Source organism: Halyomorpha halys, unplaced genomic scaffold (assembly GCF_000696795.3).
Source record: "Halyomorpha halys isolate HHAL.00 unplaced genomic scaffold, Hhal_1.1 Scaffold371.1, whole genome shotgun sequence".
Taxonomy (NCBI): domain Eukaryota; kingdom Metazoa; phylum Arthropoda; class Insecta; order Hemiptera; family Pentatomidae; genus Halyomorpha; species Halyomorpha halys.
The window spans coordinates 224,149-244,451 of NW_027107668.1; the positions used below are offsets into that span (position 1 = coordinate 224,149).

General features: G+C 29.6%; 1 protein-coding gene across 2 annotated transcripts in view; it reads right to left on the reverse strand.

Moving 5' to 3' along the window:
- Positions 1-10,768: 10,768 nt before the first annotated feature.
- The window catches only part of LOC106681858 (uncharacterized), a 126,361-nt gene continuing 116,826 nt past the window's right edge, over positions 10,769-20,303 (reverse strand). The window contains exons 6-10 of one of the 2 annotated variants that reach the window (XR_001343312.3): positions 17,594-17,982; positions 15,935-16,120; positions 14,179-14,348; positions 13,087-13,162; positions 10,769-11,487 (exon numbers count right to left, since the gene is read on the reverse strand). Coding sequence is in view for 1 of the 2 variants with exons in the window: in XM_014422398.3 (XP_014277884.1) it covers positions 13,137-13,162; positions 14,179-14,348; positions 15,935-16,120; positions 17,594-17,982 (771 nt within the window). In the remaining variant the exon portion in view is untranslated. Of the gene's footprint in view, positions 13,163-14,178; positions 14,349-15,934; positions 16,121-17,593; positions 17,983-20,303 lie in introns of both variants that reach the window. The other variant, XM_014422398.3, reaches the window with a different exon arrangement.

The following is a 20,303-nucleotide window of genomic DNA, read 5'->3' on the forward strand; positions in this document are numbered from 1 at the left end:
CCAGTAAATTAACACCTTAAAAGAAGGAGAATTTAAATTTAGCACAAATATTTCCAGAGTTGTACGTTTGAAAATAGATTTCAATATGGCGACTGATTGAAGATGAAAATGCCGAATAGAATAGTCGAAACGTTCTAAACATTTGGAGTACATACTTATATAAACTGGTTAGTTCATTGGCAAGGTACTGTGCTACAAACTCCAAAGATCTGGATTCGAATGCGGCTGTAGGAGACAATTATTTTATATTTCACCATAGCCATGAGTCAGTCCTAAGGTTTCGGGAGCCTTCCAGTGTCAACCCAGTCTCATAAAGTTTGTTTCCTTAATTGATTTAAAAAAATCGGACGGTCGAGCATGGTTCTGATCAAATCACCTCCTTGCACAACCGTTGGTCTAGTTACAGTACTTCCCTACTATACTGTAATACTGCACCTCTGGCCCCTCATGGGTTCTAGCGGTACAAATTATTTTTACACAAAGAATATAACTGTGATATTATTATTACTATTAGGGACATAGCTCGAAACGTAGGGTTGGGCGCAGGTCCCGGTGCGCTCGGTTCGGAAAGTTGTGGATTCGATTCCCACCTATGGTAGTTAACATTTATTTTTCGGCGGTCCCGAGGAATTAATCTTGACACTCCCACTTTGTTTAGTACGCGGCGGCAACTAGGACCGCCTGCAATTGGCAAAAAGGACCAATAGGCCCACTTGCCGGACTTATTCCCCCCACCAAATACCAGTACCAGTATTATTACTATTGTATAATTTTATAATGCAGAATTTTGATATTAATGTGGTTCATAAGATTTTTCCTAATAATAAAAAAAATAATACCACTAGAAAAAAACAACCACAATAAAGATGTATACAATAGAAAATAATGCTTAAAAGTTTCATTAATTGTTAAATTATTTATAAATAGAATGCAAATTTTAATTTTATTGATTAAATAATGTTATTTATCCATAGTTTATTTTATGATTTATTTAAATATATTTTATATCCAAAATATAAAATATAAGAAATCCTCCTTTTTTAATAAATAGTTTTTATGTATAGATGATTTTATTTATGTTTTTATTTTTATGTAACAACGTTCGATATTGTTCATTTATGTTATTGAACCAAAAAGCAAGCTAACCAATTTTCATCAGTCAAATATGGAGTAAAAATACGTTATTCAAAATAAAAAAGATGGTGGCGTGCGTCCTTCCGAAGTTGAATTGTTCGTGTTGAGAACATAGATTGAAATTCTTCAATTTTTGTTGTTTCTCTACTATAATTATAGAAAAAGAATAATCTAAGAAGGCAATAACAATTATCAATAAAATATTTACATCGTCGATCATAGCTAGTAAATTAGAGCGATTGAATTACAATCGATTTTTTTTTTAATCGACGAGTGAACGTTGAAGATAGAAGAAAGGAAAAAAACACTGTTTGCTTGGACGGGATGGTGACTGGACGTATCCAGGGATCGGGGCGTCTCCTGGAAGAGAGGAGGCGGGTCATCCTTGGTCTACTCTCAGTGGTAGATATCTAGTAAAAGAAGATATTTAGAATCATCCATACAGATTAAGTGATTTAATGTTTGGATCTCCGGTGGATGAGATTGCTTACAGTCAGTGTTTGTTTGTTGAGAACGAAGACAGAGTAATTGGTCATAGTACAAGAGCCGGGAAGAAAAAAACCCAGTTATCTCACCCCAATTTTTTATTACTTTAATGAAAACTATGTATAATTACTAGTCAAAATTGATGAGTCTGCCAAGTATAGGTAGGGGGAATAAAATATGCTGGCTGTTTAAAAACCTTAAAAAACACAAATTTTTCATTCGGAGCTCTATATCTTAAAAACTACCAACAACACCTAAGAGCTCATTATTTAAACAAGAGTAAATTTGCTAAAATATTAGCCCCAAAAGAACTAATTACGTCCAATAGTTCTCGAGATATAGCTTTTTCTTATCTAATTTCTTAAAAATCTACTGCAAGATAAGTAGTTAGTTAATTTATTTTGAGAAATCTATATCTCAGTAACTATGTGACGTACAGATGTCTATTAGCACTCAAATTAAAGGTGGTTTAATGAACTATAAAGAAGTTTATGACCCTTATCTTCGTATAAATAGTAGTTTTCATGATATTTTCTAAAATAAATTGATTTATTGATGTTCGGACAATAAGTTTGATTTATGAAAAACTTCATTTCAGAAACCATTGGACGTCAAATATCTTCCAGCACTCAAATTAAAGCTAGTTAAATTTACTATAAAATAGTTAATTATGTTTATCTTTGTAGGAGTAGTAGTTTTTATGATATTTGACATAGAAACTCACAAAATGTTAATTTCTAGTTCCATAAGACGCACGCACACATGTCTGCCAACACTCAAAATAAAGGAAATTTAACTTTCTATAAAGAAGTTTATGACACTTATCTTCGTAGGGGTTATAGTTTTTAGGATATTCACATATGAATATAAATTTGACAAATGAAAATTTGTCCGAACAACTATAAATCAATTTATTTTAGTAAATCTCATGTAAACTATTACTCCTACGAAGATAAACATCATAAACTACTTTATAGCTCATTACACTAGCTTTAATTTGAGTGCTAATAGACATCTGTACGTCAAATGGTTTTTCAGATATAAATTCAAAATAAATTCACAAACTATTGATCTTTCAGTGCATCCCATAAAACATTTTTCTGAAACGTTGCTTTTTAAAAAGCTATATCACGAAAAATATTTAACGTAAATAACTCTATTAGGGCTCATATTTTAGCAAATTTACTATTCTTTAAATGACGTTCTCTTAGGTTTTCTTGTGTTTTTACTACTTTTTAAGATATAGAGCTGTGAATGAAATTTTTTTTTTTATCGCTTTGAAACAGCCGCCATTTTTTATTCCCCCTAAGTATACTTGGCAGACTCATCAGTTTTGACTAGTAATTATACATGGTTTTCATTAAAGTAATCAAAAATTGGTGTGAGATAATTGTCTTTTTTCTCCTCTTGGGCTCTTGTACTATTAGTGTCGCTCAAAGTAGAATTTAAGCATATTTGTAAAGGTAGCTAATAATTTAGTTAAATGTCCTTATTGCCTAGAAGAACATCCTGAGATTAAGAGTCAATAATATTATAAAAACTAAAATAAAATTCTCCTATCTGTTTAATATTAAAGCTTTCCATTTGAACCTAAGCTGTAGTTTAGATATAAGTAAAAACTTTAAAATTCCCTTATATTTATTTAAATAAATTTTGAATATTACAATATATATTTAGTTATTAGCTCCTACCATACTGTTTTAATTTATTTGCTTATGAAGCAAGTATTACCAAAGAAAGCAGGATATGTTATCTAATAAGCATCTTTACTAATGGTTCTCAATCACAATCATGAAATAATTTAAAAAAATTAATAAATTTGTACCTTTACAATCCATGAGGGCCAGGGGTGCAGTACATTGTAAGGAAGTAATCAAATCACTTCCTTGCTAACAACAGTTGTGCAAGGAGGTGATTTGGTCAGAATCACGCGCGACTGCCATATTTTTCTCCCATTAAGAGTACCAACTTTATGAGGCTGGATAGACACGAGAGGGCTCTCGAATCCGCAGGATTAGCTCACAGCTGTAGTAACAGATTTAATAATTATCTACCACAGCCAGATTCAAACCCAGGTCCTTGGAGTTTGTAGCATAGTGCCTTACCACTGAGCCACTCCGCTCCCTATTAAAGAATGGAGAAATGAAATTTTAAATTAATTCAAATATTTTGATAAAAATAAATTTGTATTCCAAGAACCATATTACAAAATATAGTTTTCTCTCTTCACTTATTTGTATCAAATACAGATATAGATATTCCACCATTTTCCTACTTCTAACAAAAGGGTTCTGCTTTCCAAAAACATGTTGGGAACTATTGATTTAGACATTAAAGGAATCCTCATAAGTGCATTATCATCGAATTAGCTGCTTCGTCTGGTACATTTGTACTTTGCTTTCTTATCTGCAGCATTTTTTTTCACTTTTATGCTGCATCTTTGGTTTTATTTATTTTATATAATTAATTTTGTTGCACTTTTGCTCATTAATATATAATAATTGCATTTTCTCTTAGCTGCTTATTATAAGATTTATTCATTTCATTTATAATCATTGTCAATAGCTTTTTTATATATAAAAAACTCCAAAATAAGCATTCCACAGAACCTGTTAAAAATATTTAGTTTTAAACAGATAGATAATCTTGAATAACCTATAAAATTTTGGAGTAATCTCAACAATCAAAACATTTTAAATAAATTTTGATGTTTATTTAGTAAAATTGAATTTTCATATTTTTTTTAAACTTAGAATTATTATTAAAAATTTTATACAAAGAGTAAATATTTGAAAAATAACCCAATACTAACATCGAACCATCACTTAGGAATATAGACACTAGAGAGTACTACCATTGTCTGGTACTTTGATTAAATATTTTTTTATCTGCATCCTTTTTATCTTCATCTTTTTTTATAATTAATTTAGTGGCACTTTTCCAAATTAATGTATCATTGCATTTTCTCTTAGCCACTTATTATAAGATGTGCTCATTTCATTTATAATCTACTCTCTTAATTAGGTAACTTAAAAAAAAAAATGTACATATTTATTTAATAGTTATTTTATTTCTATATGTAAATAAGTATTAAAAAAATTCATATTAAGAAGATATACACTAAAAATAAAATAAAAATGCAGTGATCTGAAAGATAAATATTAGTTAGGAAGACAGCCTCAAGAGTACACTACAATCCAGGATAAAATTAATATATTTTGTGCAAGTACAAAGTTGGATAATTTATTTAATTACAAATAAATATCAGAAGATTCAGTTGAAATTTTAATTAATTATTTTATTTATATGTGTCAAATAAGTATAAATCAGTTGATGTTTTAAAGAAATACATTGAAAATAAAAATGCAGTTATCTTAAATAAAAGTATTAGTTAGAATGACAGCCTATAGAGTGCACTACGATCCAGGATAAAATTAATTTATTTATTTTGCTATATACTAAATTGCATTATTTATTTAATTAATAATAAAAACCAGAAGGTTCAGAAGATATTTTATTAATCACTTTATTTTTATATGTAAATTGATACAACACATTTCATATTCAGAAGAAATACATGGAAAATAACAAATAAAATAAAAATACAATGATGTAAATGAAAAATATTAGGATGACAGCCTCCAGAGTGCATTACAATCCAGGTTTAAATTAATTTATTTTATGCAATGAACCAAACTGTGTTATTTATTTAATTATAAATAAAAATCTGAAGTCTAGTTGGAACTTTATTAATTATTTATTTATAAATGTAAATAATTATAAAACATTTCATATTTAGAAGAAATACATTAAAAATTAAAAAACAAAATAAAAACTCAGTGCTGCAGTCGAAACTCTGTAATAGTTGGTGTCATAGTCACATTTACTGCCATGCTATGGCTGATCATGAAGTTATTATCATGTTGAAGCCTGTTTATTTGATGACTCTTTACAGCCAGAGTATAAGCATTTGACTCATTGCAATTAGTAACACCAGCGCCCCATGTGGCCAAGATAACAAAAGAGACTCGCTAGAAAGCTGTTATATTAAGCGGAATAGTAACTCAGAGAAGGGGCTTTCCTACTTGTGGAAGAGTAGAGTACCAACAGAAGAAGCAAAAATAAGAATGGAGATGTTGCTGCCTTCACCCACATAAAAGTCCATCTGAGTGAGAGCACTCTGTTCCATTCATAATCGAGTAACCTGATCTACCTGCTCAGTGACTCATCGATGATGCCATTTTCGCTCCCGTTACTTCAAAATTATAAATTTACATGTTTCTTTTGGGGTAATCCTTCATAACCTGTAATCCCCATAGATTTAGAATTTAGTATTTCTCTCTTTTTCAACAAACCTATAAATTCATCTTGTTCAGTATCAAATCCTTTAATCAAATTACAGTCCACTCATTTACCCAACTAGCATTCTTAAGTGAGGTAGCATCTGGCATTCAGTTGAAGGTGCACTTGATACAAGTAGTGCAGTTCTCTATGTATTAACTCAGAATTATCATTAAAAATTTTATATGAAGAAGAAATATTTTAAAAACTAACTAATGAGGTGTAGATAGTTGACCGTAGATTAATGATTGGAGAAGTTTGTCGGGGGATGCGGTCAGCAAAGAACAACATAAATAAACAAAACCATATTTATTTATTTTATGCCGACGTTTCGACCAGAGTTTTAGGTCTTTATCAGGGGGTATGGCGTAGAAGGTAGGCCTGCAACTGAGGCTTTAGACCTACCTTCTACGCCATAACCCCTGATAAAGACCTAAAACTCAGGTCAAAACATCGGCATAAAATAAATAAATATGGTTTTGTTTATTTATGTTATTCTTTGCTGACCGCACTTCCCCCCCCCCTGATAAACTTCTCCAATAATTAAAAATAACTCAATTCTAACCATAGCTTAGGAATAGAGCCACTAGAGAGTACTACCATCTATTGGTAAAATTAATTTATTTTACAGAATGTACGAATCGCAAATTTTCTAAAATCTATTAAAAATATTTCAGTATCATTTGCAACACAGTGTAGGGCAACTTTATTCAGAAGAAAAAATAAATTAATCATAATGATAATTTTATTTAGTACAAAGAAATAACAGAGGAAAAGGGTAACCGGGAATGAAATAGGAAGATAAAGGAAAGATTCTATAGACTTCTTACTCACACTGCTTAAGCAGTTCACAGAGGATTGAATATGAATAATTGATTCAGTGTATACAGTATACAATGTATATATTATATGTTACAGTTTCCAAAAATAACTTTTTTTTTCCTCAATAATTAAATCGCTTTAGGGGATTTGAATTTTATTCTCATAACCAATAAGTCATTTGACAACTCTATAAATTTATTAATGTACAGTTTTTCATGTTGTTGAATTCACATTGTATCTTCACGGTATGAGTGCACCAGTAGAGTAGAAAGTATTTTCTTTAATGAATAAAATGTGGTCCGTGGTAAAACCTAATCTTCAAATAGAAACAGTTTTATGAAATGATTCTCAATGATAAGGATGTTTTGAAATAGATAAGTAGTTGATAGAAATGGTTTTGAAAAAAACCAGGTCTCTCCAGAGATTAACTGAACTATGACATGCAACTTAGTTGAATTGAATTTTAAAAAGTTAAACTATTATTCATTTCTTAACTTTGTTTCATAATTTTCATATTTTTATAGATTAGTTTCAAATCATATTGATTTCAGACTTCATAAACTGATCTAAAACAAGCCTTAAATGTCTCAAAATTTGTTGGACCCAATCAAGACTATCCGGTAATTCGACTGTCCTGTATTGGACCAAAATCATAATAGCTACCCTACATATTGATATATTCCTCTAAAATTCCTTGAATGTTTATTTTAATAAACTTACTATAGTTTTTGTTGTACAATTTGTACACAAAATTGTATGAGTTATTTATTTTACAGTTCAATCAGTGTGCTTTTTTCCTATGATTCAAGATTTTTTAGTTTTATAAAAACAAAACTAAGACACTTTTATACCATGTTTTTGTCATATGTTATTGCTGAATTAGTTTGCTAAAAAATATAAATTATTTGTAGAGCATTTCAATTGAATATATCTTGATATGCTACTTGAAATAAAGTTTACAGAGTTTTACCAATTTGTTTTAAAAAAAAAAAAATCTATTATTATCTATCGCATTAGCTAAAAAGTTAGTCAAAAATAGGAAAAATCTAAATAATTTATCCATCAAACTCTCCTAGACATTAACTAACATTTGATGATTCTCCGATAAAAGTTTAAATTATTTTTGATAAAAATTATTATTATTTTCATGATATAAACCATGAATGGATAAGAAATAGAATAAAAATAAGAATCTTTACAAATAAGGATAATATTTTATTCCACATTTGTTTGAATAATGCCCAACACTGTTTCATTGTATTAAACATGCAATGTTATACGTATAATCCATATTCTAGACATGCTCTCTAAATTTATTTCTTTTACTTGACACTCGAGCCGATCAGAATAACACTGGCAAAAGTCCAATTTGGACTGTTTTAAGATACTTAGTGTTCTGTAAATACCTCTATAAAAAGTATACTGGTCATTATATTTTTTTAATTACTCTATAAAAGTGAATTACTTCTTTAACACTAGGTTTACGAGATCCATCAATTTGATGGATTTCAAACTTCGAAATGAAATAACCAAAAAGAAACCATCGCATTAATTTTAACCATTTTGTGTAATAAATTAATCAAGAGAATTTTACACAAAATTATTTTCTTCTAAGCTTCCTAATTTTTGAAATTTGTATATAACAGTGATTACCAAAGTGGGTTCTGCAGCTATTCAAGGGGGCGGTGATGGCCACAGGTGCATTTGGGGGGCGAAGAATAACTAAAAGTTTTCACGGTGAACAATATTACTGCTGACGAAAATAGAGCCGAGGATTACTAAATTGGTAGCAGTACACCAAGTTCATCCTTCTCATTAAGATGATTTCGAATGTTTTAACTTTTTCTGTATTACATTCTATTCTGACTTAAATAAATGGTTTCATAATTTCCAAGTTCAATGTTTCTAATTTACACCTTTCTTTGCTGTTTTTACAAAATAAGTAAAAACATTAATACATATTGTAATATGCTCTTTTTGAGTAAATAGTATATTTTGATGTATTAAGGGTTTTTAATATGTTTTATTTTATGTATCATTTTAATATTCATTTGTTTTGTTTATCCAAAAAGCAAGCTAACCAAGTTTCATTGTTTATAATAACTTTGTGATACAAAACAAAACCAAGATGGCGGTATGTTGAATCAAGGCCACCTTGAGCAGATTCAAATATCATAAAAACTATTTTAACTCGTCCCCTCATAATTGAAAATATAGAAAATTAAAGGAAAAATAGAAATCAAGAAATAGTGCTAATGAATAATATTCAGAAAGTAAATCATTTGGAAAAATCCCTAACTGTTGTGCGACAATCGATGTTTACATGTAACCTCAAGGCAGGTTTTGGTTTTGGAGGGATCAGTCTTTGTGTGGACGGCAGGTGAAAGGATGTCTCCAAGATGAGGAGGTCCTCATGAATTTCTGTCCGGCAAGAAGAGGAAGCCATTTTGGACGCAAGGACAGAAGAATAAGAAAAAAGAAGACACCAAGGATCATAAAAGGAAGATCGTAAGCTTAATTAGATTTGTATACATAAAAATAGATACAAATGTAAACTAGATTTTAATTTAATTAATTGTAACTATAGAAAATGCCCGTTTCTGATTGCTAGTAACCCGCCCTGAGATTATGAGTCTTTTTATATTATTAAATTTGAATAAATTTTATTATCCATTTAGTATTAAAGTTCTTAATTTGAACCCTGAAGTATCTCTTATATATTTGAAAAAAATTATAAAAAGAATAATCATCAGCATTTTTTGTTTTGACTGCCGTCAAAATAGCCCTGAAGAAGCCCTGCAACGTGGGGCGAAACGTCGGCTCATTAAAATAGTATATTACTACAATTTGAGTTTTTTTTTTTTTTTACCGCACCCGGACCATATTCCTTTCATAAAAAGAATAAATTAATAAATAAAATTATTACAATATATATTTCCTATTAATTTTTATTCTCCTTCTTCTTCTTCAATTGGCACGACAACCCATTACTGGGTCCTGTCCTCCTCAAGCAGCTTCCACCATTCTAATCTGTTAAGTGCAGCTGCTCTTCAATTCCTCACTCCTGAGAGGGTCCTTGGTTCCTCTCTAACACCATCTAACCATCGGAGCTTTGGGCGGCCCCTCGGCTGTGTTCCATGTAGGCGCTCATTGAGAAGTTTATTTGGAATCTCATCAGTTCCCATCCTTGCCATATGGCCCGTCCAGTGCAGCCTAACAAGTCTCACAATTTTTTCTATATGAGGCTCACCAATTAACACATAGACTTCTATGATTTCTATTAAAATAAAAAAATAATTAATTTCCAGAGGGCGCTAAGTAATATTTTTTCTGGAAAGGGGGCAGTAGGAGAAAGAAGTTTGGGAACCACTGGTATATAGTATACCTATCTCTGCAAAACCCGTCAGCTGATTTCATAAACAATCCTTACATGTTTGCTTCATTCATAAACAATCCTTATATGTTTGCTTCATTCATAAACAATCCTTAAATGTTTGCTTCATTCATAAAATCATTTCTCCAATAATAAATATAAGACTGAAAGAAAAGTCTCTTGATGCAAAAAGCATCTTAGTAAATGATTCCAATTCTTTATATCAATAATACCTTAGTGTTATTTTTTATTTTGTTGTCAAAGAAATCCCTTTGACAAACAAGAGACAATTTAGTATGATTGCTGCAACGACAGTATTTCAAATACAGTCTGTAAAAGTTTCGGTTATTGTTAACAGTCTCCACTTATTGTAAGTATTTACAGTAGGGTAATTAAATTTTGGCAACATATTTTTTTATTTTGACCAATCTCTCTTTTCTAACTATCATGAGTAAACCCTGGAGATATAATCATTCATTGATGTTGAAAATTATCAACATCAATTAAAATTGTTCTCAGGATACCTACAAAGAAGATCAATATGTAATATGCCAAAGCGAGCTGTATTATATTATTGTTATTATTTCTGTGATAATTAAAAAAAAAAAAGACTTTTCACTTATCAATAATTTATTTAAACCTGTAGCCTAATATTCTTCAATTCAGACTTATTTTGAATAAGTAGATTTTTCAAATAAAATGCATATTTTCATTTACCCGTCAATTTGATGGGCATTCGTTGAAACAGGTATATAAGAAACACCAGTAAACCTAATATTAATAAGTAGATTACAGTAAAGAAATAATTTTGTGTTTTATGTCACCGACATTCTCAGCACATCTTAGCAAATCTATTTACTAAGATGTTTGCAAATCTGTTATGAATTTAAAATTTTGAATCTATACATGTACAATAAGCTACCTCCATTTGAATTCTGAATTAAAATTGTAAGAGTTCTAAGTTTAATTTTTTGTAATTTATGCCACTTTAATTCTAACCTACTAGTTTTTAATAATCTTAAAGTCGTTCAATGATATATTATTTAATGACTATATATACATACAATTATTGGTTCTTCATTATAATACACTATATAATTGTTTTAAAAAAATTATAAATTTACAATATGATGACAATACATTTATTTTTTAAATTCTTAATGATGTTATTATGACAAATTTCAATAGCATTAGAGTTCAGATTTCTATTAACGATACAAAAATTGTCTGTTTTTTTATCTCTTCGGGAAATTGATTCACCTTCTTTTTTAATCACTTTCACATTTGTACACCAACTTTGCCTATGTTTTGGACAGTCCATCTTCAGAAGCCTATTTTTAAAAAAAATATATATAGTTATAATTTTTTTTCTTATATTAAATTTTTAATTATAACCAAATTTTTGCTTTAATATTAATGTTTATACCTTTAATATCTTATTTTGTTTTCTCTAGTCGTTTTCAATTCAATTTCTGTTTGAAATTTTGCCTTTTATTTTATAAATACTGTAACCAAAAACATATTTACTGTCTGAAATGTCAGCAAGGTTAATGTACTAATATAAAAGTGATAAAGCAAAAATAAAAAAAAAAACCTTTGAAAAATAAAACACTAAACAAAGTATCAAGTATTCTATAATTGCTTGTTATATATGCAAATTGTATTGGAAACTTTCTGTATTTGCAATAAAACTTCTTTATATCAGACAAAAATATTCATAGTTTAAAAATAAAATATATTTTATTCGTGTAAGTTTTTTACTAAAAAAAAATGTTTAAAAAAAGGAAAGCTATTTCATCCAAATTTAAATAAAATCATAATTCTTTAATGGTTATGTAATAGATACTAAATATACATATATTATTAGTAAATGTCTTTATCAAATATATATATGTACAAATATTGTATGGAAAAAATTTACAATGTGATGCATAATTTGTACATTTTTGATGAAAAATAATACACCCTTAAGTAGTTTACTCATAACTCTGAAAAAACATTTTCCGAACTTCAAAATTAAATTCAAACTACAGTGTAATCTCGGTAATCCGAAGTCATTGCTGCAGAGGGATGTTCGGATTACAGACAGTATTATGAAAAATGTTATTGAAAAATTTAATATGAATGTAAATTTTTATTCATTTATTTTTTTTTTTTTACATATTTTATTGGAAATGTCACAGTTAGAAGTTTTAAAAAATAAAGCTTTTTTAAAGAAGTCGGTAATTTTTCAGAAAATTGTTCATAGCTTCTTCTCTTGCGTTGTAAGAGAAGGACTTGCTGCCATGGTACATCATTCTCTGTTGCCCACTTCAAGCGGTGATCAAATTTTTTTTTGCTCCAGATTACTGGAATGTCCGGAAGTCTAAAGTTCGGATTACTGAGATTACATAGTGTTTTAAGAATGCAATGATCAAAATTTTTTATTTTCCTGAATACCAAAGGAACCTTCAAGTTTGATATATAGAAGTTTTAAGTTATTAGAATATTTTGTATATCAACTTGCAATTGCAAGAATGATTCATTGGCAACTCAGAATTACAACATAAGGTGATGGCATTTGCTTTGCTACAAAGATTTTTATTCCAAAGATCAATTATAAATTATTTTTTTATTATTTCTTTATGACTTTTTCACTTTTGAACAGAATTTGATTCAGTTTTATTAAGCTTGCAAACAATATTTTTCATTTTCAGCATCCATGCTAATTGAGATCAGTCACTTTTGTAAACAATTATATAACTAAGAATTATTAATATGTACAATTAAATAGAAACTTTGGTCTATACTTCTCTTTAACACAACAGTTTGAAATAATTCATATTCATAACAATAGGTAACAATAATATTATCAATAATTTCATTGATAAATATGTAACGATTTCGTCTTTGTATATTTTTGTTATTATTTTTACATTTATAAACCATACATTTGTAATATTTCAAGTGACTGGGGTTGTTAACAAGCCTTCTTCTATATTCACATCACCTTCCACACATTTGGATCTGTCGATAAAACAAAATAAAGGTCTATAATTAAAATTGTTAATTATAAATCTTAAAATAGATATTTATTATGAATAACTTTATAATTCTTGCACCTCTTTCTAATAAGATTCATATTTAAATTATTAATTACCAATCGAAATGATCGAAAAAAAAGTATTATTAGAACCTTTATTTGGAAGAAATAGTAAGGGAAGGTATTGGAATCGTAAAACATTTTGAATTTGAATTTTTGACTTCAATGATGTTTTGATGTCTCCTGAGTCAAGAAAACCTAGTTTTGCAAAATGGTGTATGTGTGAACAAGCTAGTTCAAAAACGAAAAGTTGTATGAAACTGAAATTACATATTTAAGACGGACATATGCTTAGGGTGTGACAGCAACTTGAATTAAAATTGATTTTTCTCATTTTTCCTCCAATTTTCTCCAAAACGGCTCTAACGATTTTGTAAAAATTAGCTAATGAGCAAGCAAATAAGATTAGTTTTATCCTCATTGAAATAAACTAACGAGGCTAAAAACATTCTAGTAAGGTACCTTTAATTATGTTTATTTCAATTTATTTTGTTTCTCATTCTTAGTAAAAATATACAATATATAAATACACAATTTTTAATTAATTTCATGGATAACAAAAAGATAATTAGATAAATTTGATTCTAACATGAAATGCTGAGACCACTCGACTACTCGATCCGATCTCATGACTGCTTTGTTATCTTTTATTAAACTTTTCTTTCCTTGGCAGGAACAAAATTTATATTTCTTATTTCCATCTCGAGAAACCCTTAAATACAAACTTTTATAGCACTTTAAATAGAAATTATTTGTTCCAAATTTTTTTTTCTCTGGTCTTCAGTTTCATTTTTTTCGAAAATATCAAAAATAAAGATAACTTCATTTATGATTATAATAAATATTTCTACAGCACCAGCTTAGATAAATGTTTATCTTTTGTGAATTGCATCTTGAGAAGTAAATGGTTTATACTAAAATTTAAAAAATCAAAACTGACTATTTGAATATCTTCTAGTTGGTGAAAATATGTCCCCTTCTTCAGACGCTGCAATGCTTCGTGGAGGCGACCTCTTTTGCCTTACAGTGTAATCTGGTTCAGGCAACGGTCTTGGTGGTTGCTGGGAGCCCATATAGGACCAGGGTACGTTGTTGTTCACACCTTCTGATCTATAACAAATGGTGAATCTATCAATAATTCACTTCGATTAATTTGGGCAAATATATGATAAATCTTTTGAACTTTTATAAAAGAAAGATTAATTTAAGGTTCGGTCAAAAAAAAAATAAAAAGTTCAAATATGAAGTAAACTATTGTTATATTGAGCTAATATTTCGCCCCACGTTGCAGGACTCAAAGTCAGAGTGAAAGTCAAACAAAATAAATTCAATTTGACTTTCGCTCTGACTTCGAGTCTGAAAGCCCTGATGAAGCCCTGCAACGTGGGACGAAACGTTGGCTCGATATAAATAGTTTAATCACTGTTTGAGTGTTTCTTTGACCGCACCCGGACCATCCTCCTTTTATTATTACACACGGTCAATTAGTGATCTTTCATTATGTTTTAAATTTTTAATATATTCAAATAAATATTGTAATATGCTCTTTTTGAGTAAATAGTATATTTTGATGTGTTTTATTTTATATATCAGTTTAATATTAATTTGTTTTGTTTATCCAAAAAGCAAGCTAACCAATTTTAATTGTCTATAATAACTTCGTGATTCAAAACAAAGCCAAGATGGTGGTACGTATTCTTCAGTCAAGTCCGTTGAATCAAGGCCATGTTGAGCAGATTCAAATATCATAAAAACTATTTTAACTCTTCCCATCATAATTGAAAATACAGTAAATTAAAGGAAAAATAGAAATCAAGAAATAGTGCAAATGAATAGTATTCAGAAAATAAATCATTTGGAAAAATCCCTAACTGTTGTGCGAAAATCGATGTTTACATGTAACCTCAAGGCAGGTTTTCATTTTGGAAGAGGTCATTGGTTGTGTGGACAGAGAAGAGAAAGGATGTCTTCAGGATGAGGAGGTCATCATCAATTTCTGTCAAGAAGGAAGCCATTTTGGATGCTAGGACAGTACAATAGAAACAAAGAAGATACCAGGGATCATAAAAGGAAGATCGTGAATTTGGTTAGTTTTTGCTATACACAAAAATAGATTTATGTATAAAATAGATATTAATTTAAAGTAAGAAAAATTATTGTAAGTGTTTGTATTCTGATTGCCTAGCAACAATACGCCCTGAAATTAAGAGTCTTTTTATATTATTAAATTTGAATAAAATTCTATTATCCATTTAGTAGTCAAGTTCTTAATTTGAACCCAAATTAATCTTTTATATTTGAAGAAAGTTATAAAACGAGCAAAGATTCTTTTTATTTTATTTTTTAATATTTTAGAAATTATTACAATATCTTATTTTCCAATAATTCAGTAGTTGATACTAATAGAGGTTATAGTTGATACTACTGTCTACTTGATTTATTGTTATGTATATTTTCAAGTTTATTTGTTATTATTTTCTTTTCATTTTTATTTTTCTCTAATAATGCATCATTAACTGTGGTTAAGGTGTTGAAGATAGCCCAAACTGAGATCACAACTGATTGTTGTGAACAAGTCTAGTAAATGAGTCTCTTAATTCTTTTACTAATTCCAGAATAAAATATCGCTACGAAGGTAGCAATTTTAATTTAAGATGCATTTATTATTTTTTCCTTTTAATATTAAAGATAAAAACCTTTTTGGTAAGGAAGAGGTGTCGCTCTCTTCTGATGGTATGATTGTGCTGGGAGGGCTGGACCTCTTTGGATGGATAGTGTAGTCTGGATCTGGAACAGCCTTGCGTGACTGCTGCTGGTTAGGGTTCATGTACGACCATGGCATGTTGTTGTTGATCCCTTCTGTTTTACCGGCTAAGTCGAATCTGTTTAAAAAAAAACAACAGTATAATTTAATTATTAAATATCATTAAAAAAGAATAAGGGGGAAAAAAACTTTATGAAACACTCTAAGCCCATCTTATTAATGTACAATTATATAATAATAATGAAAACTTATCAAGAGGAGAAGATGGTCAGCGGTACAGTCAGTAAGAAAATACAAATAAATAAAAAGTTATTTCTTTGTGCCTGTGCTTTGGCCTGAATTTTCAGGCCTTCATCAGAGATGCTCCGCAGACGTTCTGTCTGGAGTTAAGACGGAACCTCCAGATTGACTCCAGACAGAACCTTATTTCATGAATTTGCACTATTTTTGGAATATAATTGAATGTAATGATGACAAAAATATTTACGATTACTTTCATTTGAAATTGACATTGTAAATTGTAGCTCTTGCATCAGGGGCTGACGAATCCACATTTTGTAAAAGATCTGAGAATTTCTTACCTCATTCCTTGATTTAAAATAAGAATTAGAAGAATTGTCCAGGTGAGAAAAATGCTCAAATGAGAAAAAAAGATGTCATGTTAGGAGTGTACTGGTGAGAGAAATGCTCAGTTAGTGTTGTGAAGAGGCCACAGCTAAACTGAATTGAGTATAGATTGAGATGTGAAAGAGGGAGTAATATAAAGAAGTGGAAATAACAACATCAAAGGGTTAACGGGAGGTGGAAAAAAGTGTAAACAAAGCAGATAAAATACGAGAAAAATATAGAAGTTTATTTCTCAATATGAGCAAAATGCTGAGGGCTACACCACTTTCGGATTCATGCCTTATTTTGATTTCTTTTCAAAATTTTGTTATTATTAAATAAAAACTGTAATCAAAAACATATTTACAGTTACCAATAGTCATTATATACGTCACTACAATTTTTATATTTTTATGAAGTTAACTATCTTTTTTTTACACTGTATGAGGTTGACATTGACCCTTGCATTTTTTATCATGTACTGATTTATATTCTCTTGCTTGTTTGGTATTAGTTACTGTTTGCATATGTTTTCTTCTTATCTTTGAAATATTGTTGATTGCTATTTCAAAAATTGTTTTATAGTTAACTACTTGTGTGTGTATTGCTTCTATGACTTTTCTTGTCTTATATTGTTATTTGCTTTTTCTATTATTTCTGTTTTATCAAAATCAAAATTGTGGTTGTTAACAATTGCATGTCTGACTAGAGCTTAAGTGTTGATATTTTTGGGATTTTCTGTGCTTGTTCTGTGTTATAGAATGCCAGTAGAAGACTGTTTTTGTTTGTTTTCACTACATTATGGTTGATATCTCATTTTGTTTTTGAGCCCTAAAGAAGACATAAAATTTAGGTTGAAACATCAGCATAAATAAATTAAGTTTCACTTTCATTTCTACTTTACAGTCTGCACCTCAAATCATCTTCTCCTCACTTTTCCTTTTAATGTTAACTTTCTTTGGGAAGAAAATACACTAATACTTACAGGGGATTCCTCGTCCGTACAAAGGATGGCTGAGGACTGTCTGGTGTGGTTGGCTTGCCATAGACATCGTAGAAAGGTGACGATGGGCTGGGCACTACGATCGGTGGTGGGCTGTTGCTCATAAAGCTGTTGCCTCCACTCGGAGGCGGTGGGGGTGGGCTGGAAGGTGGACCCATTGCCAGTGGCCTCAGAACTGGCCTATGTGGGCGAGGGGGGCCGTCCAAGGGTAGCATGGTAGGTCGGTCCAGCTTCCTCTCGCTGATCTGTGGTGATAGTCGTGGCAGGTTTATCTCCTGAGGATTGAGTCCAGGATTTGTTGGGTTTTTACGGATATGGACCCAACTGGATGTCTTTCCGTATCCTGCAGTTGGGGTCATTCGAGCATCACTCTGGAAAAAATAAATTAATTATGGTTTTATTAATCAATTATTGGACTAAAAGTCTTTCAACACCAAAGAAAATATAAGTCATTCCAGAAATATTAAGCCTTGTGAATTATCATATATGAATTAAACAGATATGTGCAATATGTAATCCAAGGTTGTCCAATGTTATCTTGATATACTGACTGTGTTTATTAAAAGGAGCAGTAAAAAAAAAAATTATGTATATATTTATTGTATCCATTTTTTTATTTTATTCATATATTTTTATATACTTTCTCCCTCTTATTACTTATATTATCATTTTATATCTTCCCATATTTAATATTTTCTAATATTATCTTTACTTTAACATTATTTTATATCTCTTTTGCTTTCAAATGTAAAGTATCTGTTAGCCACCACTTTTCCCCCACTCCTCTATCCTGGTGGTCTTCTCATCCAGCCTAGAGGTAAGGTGGTTACTTATTTTATTCATTATTTTTCTTTTTTCTTGACTTATTCTTATTTTTCTGTCTTCTAGTGTTTACTGTCTTTTTATAGTTCTTTTTGTCTATTTTTTATTTGTTATCATTTCAGTTTTTATTGATTGTCAAATATCCTTTTGTAATTCTTGTTTACCTATACTTTTCAATATAAATCTTAATTTTAGTTGTTTGTTCTCTTTTTAGCTCTGATTAAGCCCTGCAAACAATGGCTCACATTCAAAAGTTTAATTACTTTTTGAGTTTTTATCATCTTCCTTTTATAAGTAATCTAGATATTTCAAATCAAATATTTTTAAAGATATTTAAAAAGGATAAAAAAATAACAAAAAATACATCCACCTTCCAGTTCCTATCCTGATGTAGGCTTTAAGTACCTTCTACCACACCGTTAGGTAACTTAAGCTTGGATTTTCCAGCTCCTATAAGCTGAAACGAGGCTTCATCAAGTACCTTCATAGAAATCTATCATTCATTTATTCTAGCCTCATGATCTGTCAAACCAAGCCTTAACTAACTTAACTGTATCTGGTTTGTAATATAATATTTATTTGTAGTATACAATAAATTAAGGATGCTTTGCTCCTTTTCTATCTGAACATTCAACATGAAAGTACAAATGGGGCATTTGAAAAGTTATTTGGCAAATGGTTGGCTACTAGTATAGAACCGGTGTTAATGTTTAAAAAAGGTCATTTTAGTTTGTGAATTTTCCAGAGCAGTTCTTGTTTTTACTTTTGATACCACTACAATCCATAAAGGGTCAGAAGTTCAGTACTTTACAAGCAAGTATTACTTCTGGAACAATGGTTATACAAGGATGTAATTTGTTCACAATCATGCTCAACCCCAGAATGATTATTATGAGAATTTTTTGGAATCCAGATGACTCCCCTAATCCATAGGATAAATAATTATCTACCAGAGTAAGATTCGAATCTGGATCCTCGGAATTAGTTGAATAGCGACTTTAATCATTGAGCCACCACGTTTACCTGTGATATCCTCAATTAAATCAGTAAAATTGATGTTTCCTAGAAAAAAAAATTCAAGTCTACAAATCCACTCTTCTCACAATATTAAACTCCTCTGAATTCTGGTTAGTAATAGATAAGTTGAGTACAAAAATTCTGAAAAATAGGAGGAAAAATCAAAAGAGACAAAATAATATAACTGTATGATCAAAGCTTGGTATTAAACTAGGAGGAAATGTTATAGAATACCATTGTTTATGGATATGTTTTAAGTCAATAAACCCTGAACGCATCATTGTGTTGTAGCTCCAAATTAACGCTAATGTACAGATTTTAAGAACGAAAACTAATTGTTTATATTACAAATAGACGAAAGGATTGGGTCCAGAGGAAGAACTCATAAAGTATTTTGAGAGTCTATTCCACCAATACAGAAAAGCACCTCACCTTGCAATAGTGATAAAAGAGGGATCATTATGATACACCATTATAATTAATCATCACTACTATTAATTCAAAGAATGTTTATCATTATTATTGAAATATGATATTTACATGTTGAAATCAGAAAAATATAAATAATTGATGACATAAAAGACTCGTATTTCAGAACCAAAATTCATTAATTACTTTGGATGTTCCTTGTCATACCAGAATAAAAAGCTCTGCTAGAAACTTCATGTTTTAAGCTAATGCTATAATAAATATGACTGATTATAAACAGTCAACACCGGTTAATATTTAATACCAACTCATTTTATATTGAATAGTATCTTGAACAAATAGGATTTGTTATAAAAATAAGACAACAAAATTTCAAGATGTAAATTTCTTTATTTTTTATTTTATTATTAATAAAAATTACATA